We start from the raw sequence: 15202 nt of genomic DNA, 5'->3' as shown, positions 1-15202 counted from the left end.
CTAAGGACATCTTCAGGGTCATGTGTTTTCCCTCCTGGAACATGAGACTTGTCTATTCCGAGCATTTCGTCTCCACGGCCTAGTCTTTTGCCCAGCAGCAGTAACACAAGTCCTCTGTTGACCTCACCCAAGGAGGAGTGCAAAGGCAGCTGGATTTCATTTCATTCTTTCCCTACATTAACTGATAATTCAGACAAGTTTTTGCATTGTTTGTTTCTATATCTGGGTGCGTCAGGAGATCTTTCTACACATGGGTACGTCATCACATATTGAGATGTCCACATATGAGATTAGAACTTCACTTTAAAAGGAAGCGCATTTGCCAGAACAATGCTCATCTTTTTTACTGACCATTTGCAGACTCATTTGTGTAAATGACCCGTTTGGACCTCCCCAGAGTGCTTTGTCAAACTCTAGCGCACAGGGCAGTGTTTTTCCCTTCTTAAGTGTCTCTGTATAAATCTGTACTCTTGGAGGAGAGTGTGTGCTCGGGGCTCTGGGAATGTCAGACAGGCTCTCAGACAGCATGCAGCTGCTTCCCGGCCCTCGCTTCTGTGTGGATTAACGATTTTTCTCCTCACTAGAAGACAGATGATGTTCGCCGGGTCCTGCCAGATAGCACACTGTTTGTTCTCTTGTTCAAGACGGCGTTCCTTTATTTTGGCACCAGCTTGGGAAGAAGTGTCCAGTTTTCAGTGAGTTTATGAGACACTGGGTCTTATTTATCGATCAGTTAGGGAAGTCGAATGTGTGTGAATGTTTTCGCAAGACCTAAAGCAAAGTGCCTGTTTCGGTAACACTGATTTTATTCGTACTCCCTTAGATTGATGAACGCCAGTCAAGTGCATTCATGGCACAGATGACTTACATATAGTGATGCCAACAAACCTTGGTAGGGCAAAAAGCTCACAGAGGCAATGAAACGACAGGACTGAAACTGAAAAGTGTCTGCTCTGTTGTCAGGAGATTGCAAGTTCAAATCATGAGGATCAGACAGCTATCCAGGACTGTGGAGTTAAGAGAGAAAATTTGGCTGTACTCTGGGTGTGAGGGATGACTCTTACTCTCTCCCTGTCAATCAGTGGCCACTGGGCAATCGTGGGCATCTGTGAGCTCATAAATGCAATGTAGAGGATGTCTCTGAGGAAGCACGTTTGCCCCACCCCTGGTTTACCCTCCCTGGTTGGTAGTTGTTGTGCGATAGTTAGCTAGTGGGAGGGAATTGGCAAGACCAAATCGGGGAGAAAATGGGGGGGAAATGACAAAATTACATAGCGAAAGAGTACCTCTTAAGTGTGGCGTATGCTAAATTTTCCAATAATGCAGCTCAGCCATCAGCTACTATAGATCCACACTAACACTTCCTCCTTGTATAGGTTGCCATTTTTTTTTGTCTTGACCGAATGGTAAATGGTCTGCACTTATATAGCACTTTACACTGGCTCTCATTCACACACACACTCACACATCAATAGTATCATTGCCATGGTATGCCATGGTAGCATGCAATGGTAGCCATGCAAGGCGCTAACTTGCCATCGGGAGCAACTTGGTTCAGTGTCTTGCCCAAAGACACTTCGGCATGTGGAGTTATGTGGGCGAGGAATTGAACCGCCAACCCTACGATTAGTGGACAACCCGCTCTACCACCTGAGCCACAGCCGCCCAGTTGGCTAGTTTTACTTTCTGGATTTGTTATGGATTGCTTTCTTTCATTCAAGCCATTCATATGAATTGACACAAAAACTTTCTCTAAATATGTGTCTGTAATTGAATAAACTTGTCAGTATAACCCATGCATAAAATTTGCAGTCACTCATCAATCGGTCAATCGAGGTTCCTATTAGTGAGTTCCCTTATATTTAAATTTCCATAAACCCAGAAGCTATTGTAAGTTATAAATGTTTTTCTGAATGAACTGGATTCATACCACATTTCTTGTGTAAATGCTCCTGCAAAGTATTTATTCATAAATTTCTATCCAGTTTGATAAATACGTCAGACCCAATGCGAGTGAGTTTGCAGGAGTCCAGCAAGACAGTGTTTTGGGAAACAATGTTTTGTTGCTTTGCCGTGCCTTACTGAGGCGTGAACTTGTTTATCGTACGAGGGGGTGGGAGCCTGAGGGGTTCCTTCCTGGTTTTCTTCCGAGTTCCCAGCAATTAACGACATTATGAGTAACCTTCAGCTCAGTATGCACACTGACATCACCGACCCTTTTGTTTGGGCTGATAGTCGGGAAGCTCTGTCCAGCAAACACAAGTACGCGTCTGGATTTTCTTCCAACTATTGGCCTGCTCTTGGCCAGATTTCATGACGCTGGACTCTACTCTACAGTACTGCGAAAAAACACCCCTAAAGTTTCCACAGCTAATACGAGGTCAGACTGAGTGGCCTCATTAATTCCATGACATTATTACTTCACGCTTGCCAAAATCTGAGTTATGGTGCTCTCTGTGCCAAAAAATGAAAGCCGAGCTAATTGGCTACAGCATTTTACCTCAAAAGGTTTGTCTTGAAATGAATGCGAGTGTGTTTTCACATTCTGGACAGCTTTTGTAGTTGGTATGTTGGCTGTCTTCTCTATAACATCATCCATCTCAAAAAGCATACAGAAAGCGAGCGTGTCTACGCATACCTCTTACTCTTGATGGCTTTTGATGTAGTCTTGACTCGGCTGCTCAAAACGATACGTATTTCACATATCTGGAATTCCTGGACTCTGGAGAAAATGGATATCTTGTGTGCTTGAAAAGATATCACGTACTGCGCAGGATAGTGAGAACACGGACGCAGATGAAATGTTTGATGATTTCACATGTGTGAGGGTCTAGTAGAACCCTTCTCATGGGGGGAAATCTGACATTTTCTACTATGTTAAGTTGTAAAAACAACGGGTTTTCTGAAACTGAAATGTTTCTCAACCAGAAGTAAATTTCTGGCGTTTTAACGACTGGTTACCTCCAAAAGTCAAACGGGAGCAAAGTGTATTTAAAGACATGCTGATTGTCTAAAACAAAGGTTCTCAAACTGCTTTTGTAGCCAGGGATCAGTCAAATAAATTTCACAGACCCCAACGGTACAGATTTATTTCATAAACATTGATTCATGAACATGAATATTAGAGCCGTACAGCTTTCGACACTTTTTCCGGACTCGGAACCCTTTGAATCCTGAGTTTGGCACGATTGGAGAATTGTGAATGCTGTTTTCAAGCAGTCCAGAGGACTGATCCCTGGCCCTCTGGAAAATAGTGCTCTGCGGTTCACTTCAACCAAAGCACGAGCGCACAATTGAGCCAGGATTTTGAAGGATTTCCCACAATCATTTCCCATTTTATGATCCCCGCCCCCGAACGAGCCTAGACTTGGTCCTGAGTGCAGACTCGAGTATTCAGACCACATGTGAAGACACCTTTTATATGTGTTTTTTGTGTTCTAGAGGTTTAGATTAAACCAGTCCAACTTGTGACCAGTCAAGCAAGCTAATAGCTATAAGAACTCAATAATAGATATAAAAAGTCTGTGGACACCTGACCATCTCACCCATATGTGGGTCTTCCCCTAACTGTTTCCACAAAGTTGGATGCACACAATTGTATAGGATGTCTTTGTGTGTATCACTGGAACTAAGAAGCCTAAACCTGTTCCACAATGCGAGGAACAGGAACAGTCGAGGAACTCAAGTGGACTATACAGAGCCCTGACCTCAACCGCACTGAACAGCTTTGGGAATGAACTGAAACGCAGATGCTGCACCCCAGACCTCCTCGCCTGAGATCAGTGCCTGACATCACTAATGCTTTTCTGGCTGAATGAACACAAATCCCCAAAGCCACATGCTAAAATCTATTAGAAAGCCTTCCCAGAAGAGTGGAGCTTATTATAAATGCAAAGGGGGACTAAATCTGGAATGGGATGTTCAATGAAAGCACATATCGATGTGATGTTGAGGTTTCCACAAACGTTTTGGCTATAAAGTGTATGTTAAATGCTTTATGAATGAGTTTAGAATGGGAATGGGTGGAATCACTATGATCATCAGCATCATTCGGCTCAGCACCTGAGGTAAAACTCATTCGCATTTTAACTGAGCTCTGTTCATGCTAACACTACCAGAGAAATATTTGTTGATGAACTTATTGAATTCTGTTCTGTTGGCTAAATTTCCCATCATTTTTATGATGTGATTCAAACATTTAAAGACTTTGCATATTATCCTTATCTGTATTGTATGTGCATGTGCTCTTCTCCGTTTTGATGATGACAGCATGACAAGTATCGGAGATATTTTGTCCGTCGGTGTCTGACTGATTACAAACTGAGTTGATCAGGCTTATGAGCATTTGTCTAGTGCAAGTAACTCTCTTAATACTCGAACACAGCTCGACGATCTTGAAAGCACACTTAACTAGCAAGGTTACTAGCGTGTTCGCCAAACTGGATCCCTACCCAGTTTTTACAGAAAGCCTTAGCACGATTAGAGAGTTCATAAAAAACGATTTCCACGTCATTTCTAAGAGCAGAGGGGTCAAAGTCTACAGTTATAAGCAGAAAAAAAACTGATCTGGGTCATTTTTGGCTGTTTGCCAGAATTCAGCCACAGCAACATCTGGTGGGTTTTCCCAGGCTGCCACACATGCTGTATCTTTAATAACTAATACATTCTTTGGAGAAGGTGGGGGGGAGGGGGGAGGGGACAGTTATCCTATAATCATTCCTAATCTTCTTCTGTGATGTTTTGCTCTCAGATCAAAAAGAGCTTCTGATGGGATAATCTGATAAAGTTTTTAACGCTACCCCAGCACAATCTCTTCCCTTTATAAACGGAAAGGGTTACCAAAGCCATCCTTTACTCTGCAGCCAGCTCTTTCTTTGATCTCCACTCCTCTGTGTAGGAGTATTTGAGCTCGCGTGTGTGTGTGTGTGCCTTCCCGGTGTCCCGCGGGCCGCTGCTGTCTGCCCGCGACAGCCCTTTCCATTCCGTCATATGGTGAAATCACGGTGTTTAAGCTAACAGAATGCTGCTTCAGCTCAAAGGGCAATCTGTGTGGCCAGTGTGCTTTTGCTGTGTGTTTCATTATCCCGTGCGTTCTGCCCCTGCACATGGATCTAATAGCTATTTTTAACCATCCTAGGAATGCAGACCCTGTGGTTAGCATTATTATTAACACATTTTAATTTTAGTACAGGTGAAGTGATGGTGAAAATGTTTCCTATAATTAATATAACTAGCTATTAGCATTGTTTCCTGGTGGGTAAAGGGGGGTAGGGGGTGTTGGGGGTGAGGAAGAACAGTAAATACTGTGAAACCTGTACAGTCATGCTTTTTGGGTGGATGTCAGACAGTAAGAGAAGTGATGATGGCAAAGAATTTGGTCAACGAGTCTTGTCATATTAATAACACTGCCGTAAACGTCTTTAAGCAATGAAATTCTTCTTTTCGCATACCCCAGCATGTTAGGAAGCTGGGGACAGAGCGCCGGGTCAGCCATGATACAGTGCCCCTAGAGGGTTAAGGGCCTTGCTCAAGGGCCCAACAGTGGAAGCTTGGCACCTTCCGATCAGTAACCCAGAGCCTTAACCGCCAAGCCACCACTGCCCCCTACATCATTGGCTGTTATCTCGATGTGCTCAAAGTCTAGCTATCAGGAAATAGATCCGGATTGGTTTATTTTGTTTCTCACCAAAGCAGCTATATTTCATGCTATATTTCAGGAGGGTTCAAACCTACACCTGCTGTATACCTACTGTACACCTACACCTCTGGTCTGTGGTGCTTTAAGCACTAATGTCTGTTCAATCAAATTCGAATGCTGGAACGGGAGAGCTGTTTATAAAATTAGATGCACTGAAGGACACCGAACGAGAATAGAATCTTTCAAGAGTGTAAATATGATCAGAATAGTGATCAGTGTGCAAAATCGGCTAATTTAACCGACCGTGACCTTCCTGAGTTATCAGTGCAAACACCAGCACGCTGCTAAAGTGCCTAACGATGGAACCAGATCCGAGGGGCAGGGCCTCTAAAGCACAGCCAGTCAGAGCAAGGGTAGGGTGTGTGTCGATGTCAGACGCAGGCGTGCTGGAATGCGGACCGTAAGAGCAGTAGCTCGCCTGTCGTTACCTCAGGGGAGTTCATTTAACACCCAAGCCACACGAGCTGACACGTCTCCTCCTCAGGCGCCACCGGCTGCAAAACAGCACGAGCAGAAACTCCAGTCAGAAAGCCTAAATACTGCTGCAGCCGCAAACAGAGGAAACGGCCACCGGGGATATTACACTTCATGTTTACTTCAGAGGTGTTAACATATTTACAGGACTGAAGATGAGATAAAATGGTGTCATAGTCAAGACAATACACAGGCTCTATGAGCAGGAGTGTGTAACAATGTGACCCTAACACAAACGGAGAGCAGCCTCACTGCGTCAGCTCCAGAATAAAAACAAATCCTGGACAAAACCTATACCTCAAACCAGAACTGAAGACCAAAGACTGGGTTTTTAAATGATTATTAGTTTAGTACTTTTGCATTATTTCATATAGTGTATATTGATTTGTATTCGTTTCTGTTATGTTTCTGACAAATTGGAAAGAAAGACAACAAGGAAGAAGAAAGAAACAAAGTGTAGAAAAATGTACGAGAACAAAAGTAATGCCGAGAAAATAGAAAGAAAGAAATGGAGGGAAAGAAAAAAGAAGAAAAATTCGGAAAATGTAAGAAAAAATGTAAAGAAGCCAAATGGAAGGAAAGAACAAAAGTAAGTGAGGGAGGGAGGGATGGAGGGAGAGTGGAAGGGAAGCTAAAGGAAGAAAAGAAGAAAAAAAGGTGAAGACGCAAATGGAAAGAAAGAACGGGGTGGAGGATGGAAGGGAATAAAAAGAAAAGTGAGGAAAAATGGAAAGAAAGAGAAAGAAAGGGAGGGTGGGAGGGAGGGAGAGTGTAAGGGAAGGAAAAAGATAAATTTAAGAAAAGTAAAGAAGCAAATGGAAAGAAAGAAAGAAAGAAAGGGGTGGAGGATGGAAGGGAATAAGAAGAAAAGTGAAGAAAATGGAAGAACAGGTAAAGAAGCAAATGGAAAGAAAGAAAGAAAGAAAGAAAGAAAGGGGTGGAGGATGGAAGGGAATAAGAAGAAAAGTGAAGAAAATGGAAGAACAGGTAAAGAAGCAAATGGAAAGAAAGAAAGAAAGAAAGAAAGAAAGGGGTGGAGGATGGAAGGGAATAAGAAAAGTGAAGAAAATGGAAGAACAGGTAAAGAAGCAAATGATAGCACGAAAGAAAGAAGGACAGAAAGAAGGAAACAGAAGTAAAGGAGAGAAAATGAAAAAGAAAGAAAGAAAGTATGAGGCAGAAGCGACCACCTATAAAAGTTTGAAAGAGTTAATGTGTATGTGTGTGTTTGTGTGTGTGCATGTGTGTGTTTGCGTATGTGTATGTGTGTGTGCGTGATGTATGTGTGTGCGTGATGTATGTGTGTGTGTGTGTGTTCCAGTGATCTACAAGCCTATTGTGTGTACACCCAAGCCTTTTCCACAGTGTATTTGCTGAGACGCAGCACAGAGAGAATGTGTAGCGCGCACAGCCGCACAGCTCGCTCTCCAGGAATTCTCCAGATCTAATGTAATGCGTGTAGATCAGAGTCTAATTCCCTTTCTGATATTCAGACTGGTGTTATGTGAGAGTTTTGTGGTTTGTGAGGTGAAGTTCGGTCACGATCCCGAATCACAGCGCTGCTTTCCATGATTACGCCGACGGTGTCCCTCTAACCCTAACGCTCTCTCATCATCTGCTCAGTTACTCCTGATTCAACCCCGTCTCTTCAAACACTCCATTCATCAACCTGCACTATTTCATACCTTGTCATCTCTCCTTAGTGTGCGTGTGTGTGTGTGTGTGTGTGTGTGTGTGTGTGTGTGTGTGTTATCTTTGGGAAGTGGAGAGGCTTTGAAATCCAAGAAGAGGCTGAACTAAAAATACACATTGGAAGGGCGTGTTAGCACAGAACTGAGATGTCCCTGTGTGTCCAAAAAAAAAAAAGCGCCCTGTCCTGTTCTTATACAAACCACAAGACAAACGGTATTTTTCTGCAAGTTCGGCACAATGAGGAGTCTCTTTCTCTCTCGCTCTCTCTCTCTCAATCTCACTCATACTCTCTCCCTCACTCTCTCTCTCTCTCTCTCTCTCTCTCTCTCTCACAGTCTCTCTCTCTCTCACGCTCTCTCTCTCTCACGCTCTCTCTCTCACACACGGTCTCTCTCTCTCTCACACTCTCTCACGCAGTCTCTCTCGCTCTCACGCTCTCTCTCTCTCTCTCTCTCACTCTCTCTCTCTCTTATATCAGGTGTTATCTCCAACAGTGCAATGAAGACTAAATTGATGGACCCTGCACGTCTGATAGTACTGTTTACTAGAGACTAATCGTCAGACGCTGACATGGACCCAAACATTTCGCAAATTTGCAAATCTCCCCTACTCCCACATTCCAAAGGTGCTCTAGTGGACTCCGAACTGGTGTCTGACGAGGCCACTGAAGTCCACTGAGCACGTGTTCATGGAACCAGTCTGAGATGGTTTTTGTGATATGACGGGTTATCATGCTGGAATTAGCCATTATTAGATGGGACAAATTGTGAGAAAATTGTCAGCAACAGTGCTCGAAGAGGCTGTGACATGGTTCTGATAAAGGATGCTCGATTGCCAGGGGCCCAGTGTGTGCCAAATAACATTCCCCACACCATGACACCACCACCACCAGCCTGAACTGTTCATACGTGGGTTCCTACAATGGGCACCAAATTCTGACCTACAACGTTGCTGCAAATTACCGATTCAGCTGTCCATTTTTGGTGAGCCTGCACCCACTGTAACCGTATTTCATCTTTCAGAACTGCTGCTCACTCTGGACACCGTTGTGTGTGAAAATTCCAGGAAATCAGCAGGTTCTGAACTAGTCAGATCAGCTCGTCTGGCACTAACGACTATGCCACACTTGCCAAAGTGACTGAGATCTCATTTTCCCCATACCCCACATTGTTTCTCACTTAGCGATGAACTCCTCATGCTGAGTTTGATGTTTAAGTTGTTTTACTTCTATTGTAAGAAGTCGCTGTAGTTCCTACTCTTTATATTTTCACCGAGCACAGTTTGCAGGCTGCTTTGCTTTGGTTGTATTAATTGCGAAGTAAATCCAGATCATTGTTGTTTCGTTACTTAAGCATCGCATAGTATCAGATGTTGGTACCGGAGCATTACCAGTACCAGCTTTGATATCGATGGATCGTTCGTTTTTACTAAAGATTTAAAAAAGGTATTTAAATGAAAGCTTCTTTAGGGAGGCATGGTGGCCTAGTGGTTAGCATGTTTGCCTCGCTCCTCTGGGGTTGGGGGTTCGAATCCTGCCTTTAGAGTTTACATGTTCTCTCTGTCCTTCAGGGGTTTCCTCCGGGTACTCTGGCTTCCTCTGCCAGTCCAAAGACATGTGTTGTAGGCTAAATGGCATTTCTAAATTGTCTGGAATGTGTGTGTGATTGTGCGCTATGGTGGGTTGGCACCCTGTCCAGAGTGTCCCCTCCCTCGTGCCCTGAGTTCCCTGGGATAGGCTTCAGGCTCCCCCGTGACCCTGTGTATGATAAGTGGATGGCTGGTTGTTGGGGTTTTCCAGGGATGAGCAAGACGACAATATCATATCGACTGAATTATAGTATAATAATGTCATCATGTTCACTAACTGAAGGTTAAATTCTATTTTTGTACCAGTCATTTCATTTTCTCTTCCTTTTTCTTACATCTTACCGTGGTTAACACCTTTGCCTCGCACCTCCAGGGTTGGGGGTTCAATTCCTGTTCCCGCCCTTTGTTCGTGGAGTTTGTATGTTCTCCCTGTGCTTTGGGGGATTCCTCTGGGTACTCTGGTTTCCTCCCCCAGTCCAAAGACATAGGTTGTAGGCTGATTGGCATTTCCAAACTGTCCGTAGTGTATGAATGGGTGTGTGAGTGTGTGCCTTGTGATTGTGCCCTACAATGTGTTGGCACCCCATCCAGGGTGTCTGCCACCTTGTTCCCTGAGTCCCCTGGGATATGCTCCAGGATCCCCATGACCCTGTGTAGGATAAGCGGTACAAAATATGGATGGATGGATGGATGGAAAACCCAACCATTGTTGTCTAAAATACAGAGTGAAAACATATTAATCATGATTTCTGCTCTCCTCAGATAGCCCAGGGCTACGGATCCAGGGTTTAGCCCGAGCTCTCCCCCAAGAGAGCAGAAGAAGAGCAGCACCTGACAGACAGAAAGAGAGGGCGAGAGAGATCAGCGAGCCAGTGTCTTCACTCGCACAGAGGGAAGGATGGGAGAGATGGACGATGAGAAGGGCCGGGCAGGGAGGATGTTTGAGACCTTCGTCCAGACGTCCACCTGTAAGTCCACCCTGCAGGCCTTTAACATCATGTGCACATACCTGGAGCTGGATCCTCTGGAGCATGAGTCCTTCTACAGCAACCTGAAGAGCAGACTGACCTGCTGGAAGGCCAAAGCGCTGTGGAGCAAACTGGACAAGCGAGCCAGTCACAAGGAGTACAAGAAAGGCAAAGCCTGTGTAGGCACAAAGGTAAGTGTGCTGAGAGCAGGTCTGTACCTTACTCACAGTGAGTGCTGTACATCATAGGAACATTAAACCTCAGGACTTGGGGAACTTTAGTAAGTGTGAGTGAAGATTAGCAGACAGTCTTTCTCAGTAAAAGTGCACATGACCCTGACCTGAGTACTCAGGATGTCTGCTCCCTTATAAAGGCTGCTGGACAACTCACGACACAAAAGAAAAGGTGGATTGAGAGAGGCATTTTCGTAAAAAATGATTTCTGTTAAAGTACTTTTCCCCCTCAATCATCTCAACGCGTGGAAAAAGAAAGAAATAAGTGAAGAAAATGTAAGAAATAAGTAGAGTGAAAGAAAGAAAGGAAGAACTAAACAGAAAGGTAAGAAATTGTTTGAAAGGAACAAACACAGAAATGTTAAAAGGGAAATGGAGACAAAAAGAAAGAGAAAAAATGAAACGAAGAGAGAAAGAAAGAAAGAAAACAAATAATCAAAGTGTAGAAATGTTCTAAAAAAAAGTACAGTTAAATGTTAAGAAAGAAATGAGGAAAGAAAGAAACTGAAAGAAAGAAAGAAATGAAGAAAAATAAACGAATAAAGAAAGATAGTAAGAAAGAAATGAAGAAGGAAACAGACAGAAAGAAAGAACAAGAAATCAATAAAGAGAAGGAAATGAAGAAAGACAGATAGTAAGAAAGAAATGAAGAAAGAAAGAAAGGCATGAAGAAAGAAGGAAACAGAAAGAAAGAAAAAGAAAGAGATGAAGAAAGAAAGAAAGAAAGAAAGGCATAAAGAAAGAAGGAAACAGAAAGAAAGAGAAAGAAATGAAGATAAATAGAAAGATGGAAAGAAAGAATGGCATTAAGAAAGAAGGAAACAGAAAGAAAGAAATGAAGAAAGAAATATAGAAAGAAAGAAAGGCATGAAGAAAGAAGGAAACAGAAAGAAAGCAAGAAAAAGAAAGAAATGAAGAAAGACAGAAAGAAAGGCATAAAGAAAGAAGGAAACAAAAAGAAAGAGAAAGAAATGAAGAAAGAAATATAGAAAGAAAGAAAGGCATGAAGAAAGAAGGAAACAGGAAGAAAGAGAAAGAAATGAAGAAAGATAGAAAGAAAGGCACAAAGAAAGAAGGAAACAGAAAGAAAGAGAAAGAAATGAAGAAAGATAGAAAGAAAGGCATAAAGAAAGAAGGAAACAGAAAGAAAGAGAAAGAAATGAAGAAAGATAGAAAGAAAGGCATAAAGAAAGAAGGAAACAGAAAGAAAGAGAAAGAAATGAAGAAAGATAGAAAGAAAGGCATAAAGAAAGAAGGAAACAGAAAGAAAGAAAGAGAAAGCAATGAAGAAAAATAGAAAGATGGAAAGAAAGAATGGCATTAAGAAAGAAGGAAACAGAAAGAAAGAAGTGAAGAAAGAAATATAGAAAGAAAGAAAGGCATGAAGAAAGAAGGAAACAGGAAGAAAGAAAAAGAAAGAAATGAAGAAAGATAGAAAGAAAGGCATAAATAAAGAAGGAAACAGAAAGAAAGAAATGAAGAAAGATAGAAAGAAAGGCATAAAGAAAGAAGGAAACAGAAAGAAAGAGAAAGAAATGAAGAAAGATAGAAAGAAAGGCATAAAGAAAGAAGGAAACTGAAAGAAAGAGAAAGAAATGAAGAAAGATAGAAAGAAAGGCATAAAGAAAGAAGGAAACTGAAAGAAAGAGAAAGAAATGAAGAAAGATAGAAAGAGAGGCATAAAGAAAGAAGGAAACAGAAAGAAAGAAATGAAGAAAGAAAGAAAGAAGCAAAAATATAATAGTGTAGTAATGTAAGAAAAAGATGAGAGTAAAATGGAGAAAGAAAGGAAATGGAGTGAAATCTGAAAATGTTTAGTCGGAATATTGAAAAGCTGAAGCTGTGTGAAAGTGCTCAGTGTTCGAGTGTCTCTTGGTGTCATTTAGCACAACATAGAGAATATTACTTACGCATTAGCAAAGTGGAAAAAAGGGACATTGGGAAAAGGGCTTGGCCACTGGTACACACACACTCACACACACACACACACACACACACGTGCAGACAGCTTCACTCAGCAGATAAGATGATTTGAGGTGGTGTGACTGCAGACTGCTTCGTTATAAGTCTCCAGAACAATAAGGTCCTGAATGGCTCAGCGCCCAGACTCTTATTAACGTGTATGAAACGTTTCATGCCTAGAATTTAACAAGTCTCATTTGACAGCAGCTGTAAATGCCCCAGTGACTTTGTTGATGTGAATGAGATCAATTATGCCATGCGTTAGAGGTTATAATTTACCTCACATTCCTAAAACGCCACTAATTATACACAATGCTTCTTTTTCAAGCCTTTCTCACTTTGATGAGGCGCAGCGCAGCATACTTTAATGACACTTTGGCACAAACACACCAGATGTGCTGTGACTGTATTATGAATCAGTATCAGTATTTACATAGCAACAAGCAGGAAGTGGGGTTGAAATTACGGTAGAGATATACGATTCTGACATTTCTCTAGTCTTCACATGTAAAACTCACTGAAACTGAATACTGCTGCGGACACGGATAGAGGAACTCACCAGAGGGGATGTTACACGTTTCCTTCAGAAGTGTTCAGATGTTTACGTGCTATCAAAGCCAAGACAATACACAGGCTCTAGAAGCAGAATCGCAAATAGCGGAACATGTATGTACTACAGGTAACTCTAGTTTTAAGTAAGAGAAACAGAGTTCAGCCTCACGCCATGATCTCCTACATACGGCAGAAATTCCGTTCCTGGCCAAATCCAAGACCTGAAATCTGATCTGAAGACCAAGTACTGGATTCTTTAATTATTACGAGTTGGATTTTTGTAGAATTGATCTTGCGTATTATATTTTCAAAAACTGAAAAAATTTATTTGAAATGTTTATTAAATGGCCATTTTCAGTAAAAAGAAAAATATACAAATAAAAATATACCAAGTGAAAAGGAAACAGAAAGAAAGAGAGATCTGACCATCTAACAAATTATAACGTTTTGCATTTTACTGTTAAATGAAAGAAAGAAAGAAGAAAGAAAGAAAATTAACACAAAAAAAGACAACACAATGTATAGGAATGTATAGGAAAATGTATGAAAGAAAGTACATAAAAAAAAGTGGAAAGGGAAATGATGGAAAGAGAAAGAAAGAAGAAAAAAGTATAGTGGGAAAATTAGAGTGAAAAAGAAATGGAAAGAATGAAAGGAACAACCAATCAAAAAAGAGAGAAAGTAATGGGTTCAACGAAAGAAAGTACATCACATGTATTGAGAAGGTAGAGTGAAAGGGAATTGGAAAGAATGAAACAAAAAAGAAAGGAAGGACTGAAGAAAGAAAGAAAGAAAGTATAGAAAATATACTGAAAAGCTAAAGTGAAAGGGAAATGGAAAGAATGAAACAAACAAACAAAAAAGAAAGGAAGGACTAAAGAAAGGAAAGAAAGAAAAGGAAAGAAAATTAAAACAAAAAAACAAGGTGTAGAAAGTATACTAAAAAGCTAAAGTGAAAGGGAAATGGAAAGATTGAAGCAAAAAAAAAAGAAAGGAAGGACTGAAGAAAGAAAAGGAAAGAAAGAAAAGGAAAGAAAGAAATAGAAAGAAAGAAAGAAAGAAAATTAAAACAAAAAACAAGGTGTAGAAAATATACTAAAAAGCTAAAGTGAAAGGGAAATGGAAAGAATGAAACAAACAAACAAAAAAGAAAGGAAGGACTGAAGAAAGAAAAGGAAAGAAAGAAAAGGAAAGAAAGAAAAAGAAAGAAAGAAAGAAAATTAAAACAAAAAAAAAACAAGGTATAGAAAATACACTAAAAAGCAGAGCGGAAGGGAAATAGAAAGAATGAAGAATCCAAAAAAATGAAGAAAGTGATGGGTAGAAGAAAGTAAGAAAAAAGAGAAAAGGAGGTGAAAGAAAGAAAGAAAGGAAGAGAGGAAGCCCACCATCTAGAAACTGTAGATACACTGTACATGTCAGAAGAAGAAAAGAGTGAGTGATGTGAGATTGAGAGTCGACATCGGCACGTGATGACGCACGGTGCGGCACATCTGTCTCCCTCGCTTCACCATGACGTGTTGTTGTAAGACGTGCGTGACGTGACTGCTGTCTGTGAACTGGAAAGGTGCGTTTTCACATACTGTCGTGATGTCTCTCCTCACTCAGACTCCACATGCTGTGCCAGATCTCAATCTGCCCAGGATATGAGGTCATGCTCATGTTATCAACCTTCCCAGCATGACCGAATGCTTGTTATTTTTCTATTGTTTGTTGCCATCGTTACTGTTGCTATGACTGCCAATCAGATGCTTTATTCTGCAGCTTGCGCACGCACTACAAATAGCCAGCATGGCAAAATTGGGGATTTGGGGATGTGGGTAGGGATTATAGGGATTATAAATAACATCAGTTTTGATCCTGCATTGCCTTTTATACTCATAAGCAGCTGAAAAGCAGAAATGTTTCCTCACTTTTTTTTTTTAAATGCTATTGATGGCACCAAAATTGGTGGAAAATATTTGGACTGGTTGGCAGTTTGAAATGTAACATTTGACCCAGACGTGTCTGTCAGTATTCGAAAAAAAAAGTCGAAT

At 41.4% G+C, this 15202-nt stretch overlaps 1 protein-coding gene across 6 annotated transcripts in view; it reads left to right on the top strand.

Annotated features, from left to right (window-relative positions):
* Positions 1-15202, top strand: part of mical2a (microtubule associated monooxygenase, calponin and LIM domain containing 2a) — a 55913-nt gene that overhangs the window by 5143 nt on the left and 35568 nt on the right. For all 6 annotated transcript variants that reach the window (XM_053635008.1, XM_053635006.1, XM_053635005.1 and 3 more), the window contains exon 2: positions 10214-10610. In XM_053635008.1, the coding sequence (XP_053490983.1) occupies positions 10350-10610 (261 nt within the window). In that variant the 5' untranslated portion in view covers positions 10214-10349. The remainder of the gene's footprint in view (positions 1-10213; positions 10611-15202) is intronic.

Source organism: Ictalurus furcatus, chromosome 10 (genome assembly GCF_023375685.1).
Source record: "Ictalurus furcatus strain D&B chromosome 10, Billie_1.0, whole genome shotgun sequence".
Taxonomy (NCBI): domain Eukaryota; kingdom Metazoa; phylum Chordata; class Actinopteri; order Siluriformes; family Ictaluridae; genus Ictalurus; species Ictalurus furcatus.
The sequence above is the reverse complement of the archived record's forward strand: the minus strand, read 5'-3'. Positions and strand labels throughout refer to the sequence as shown.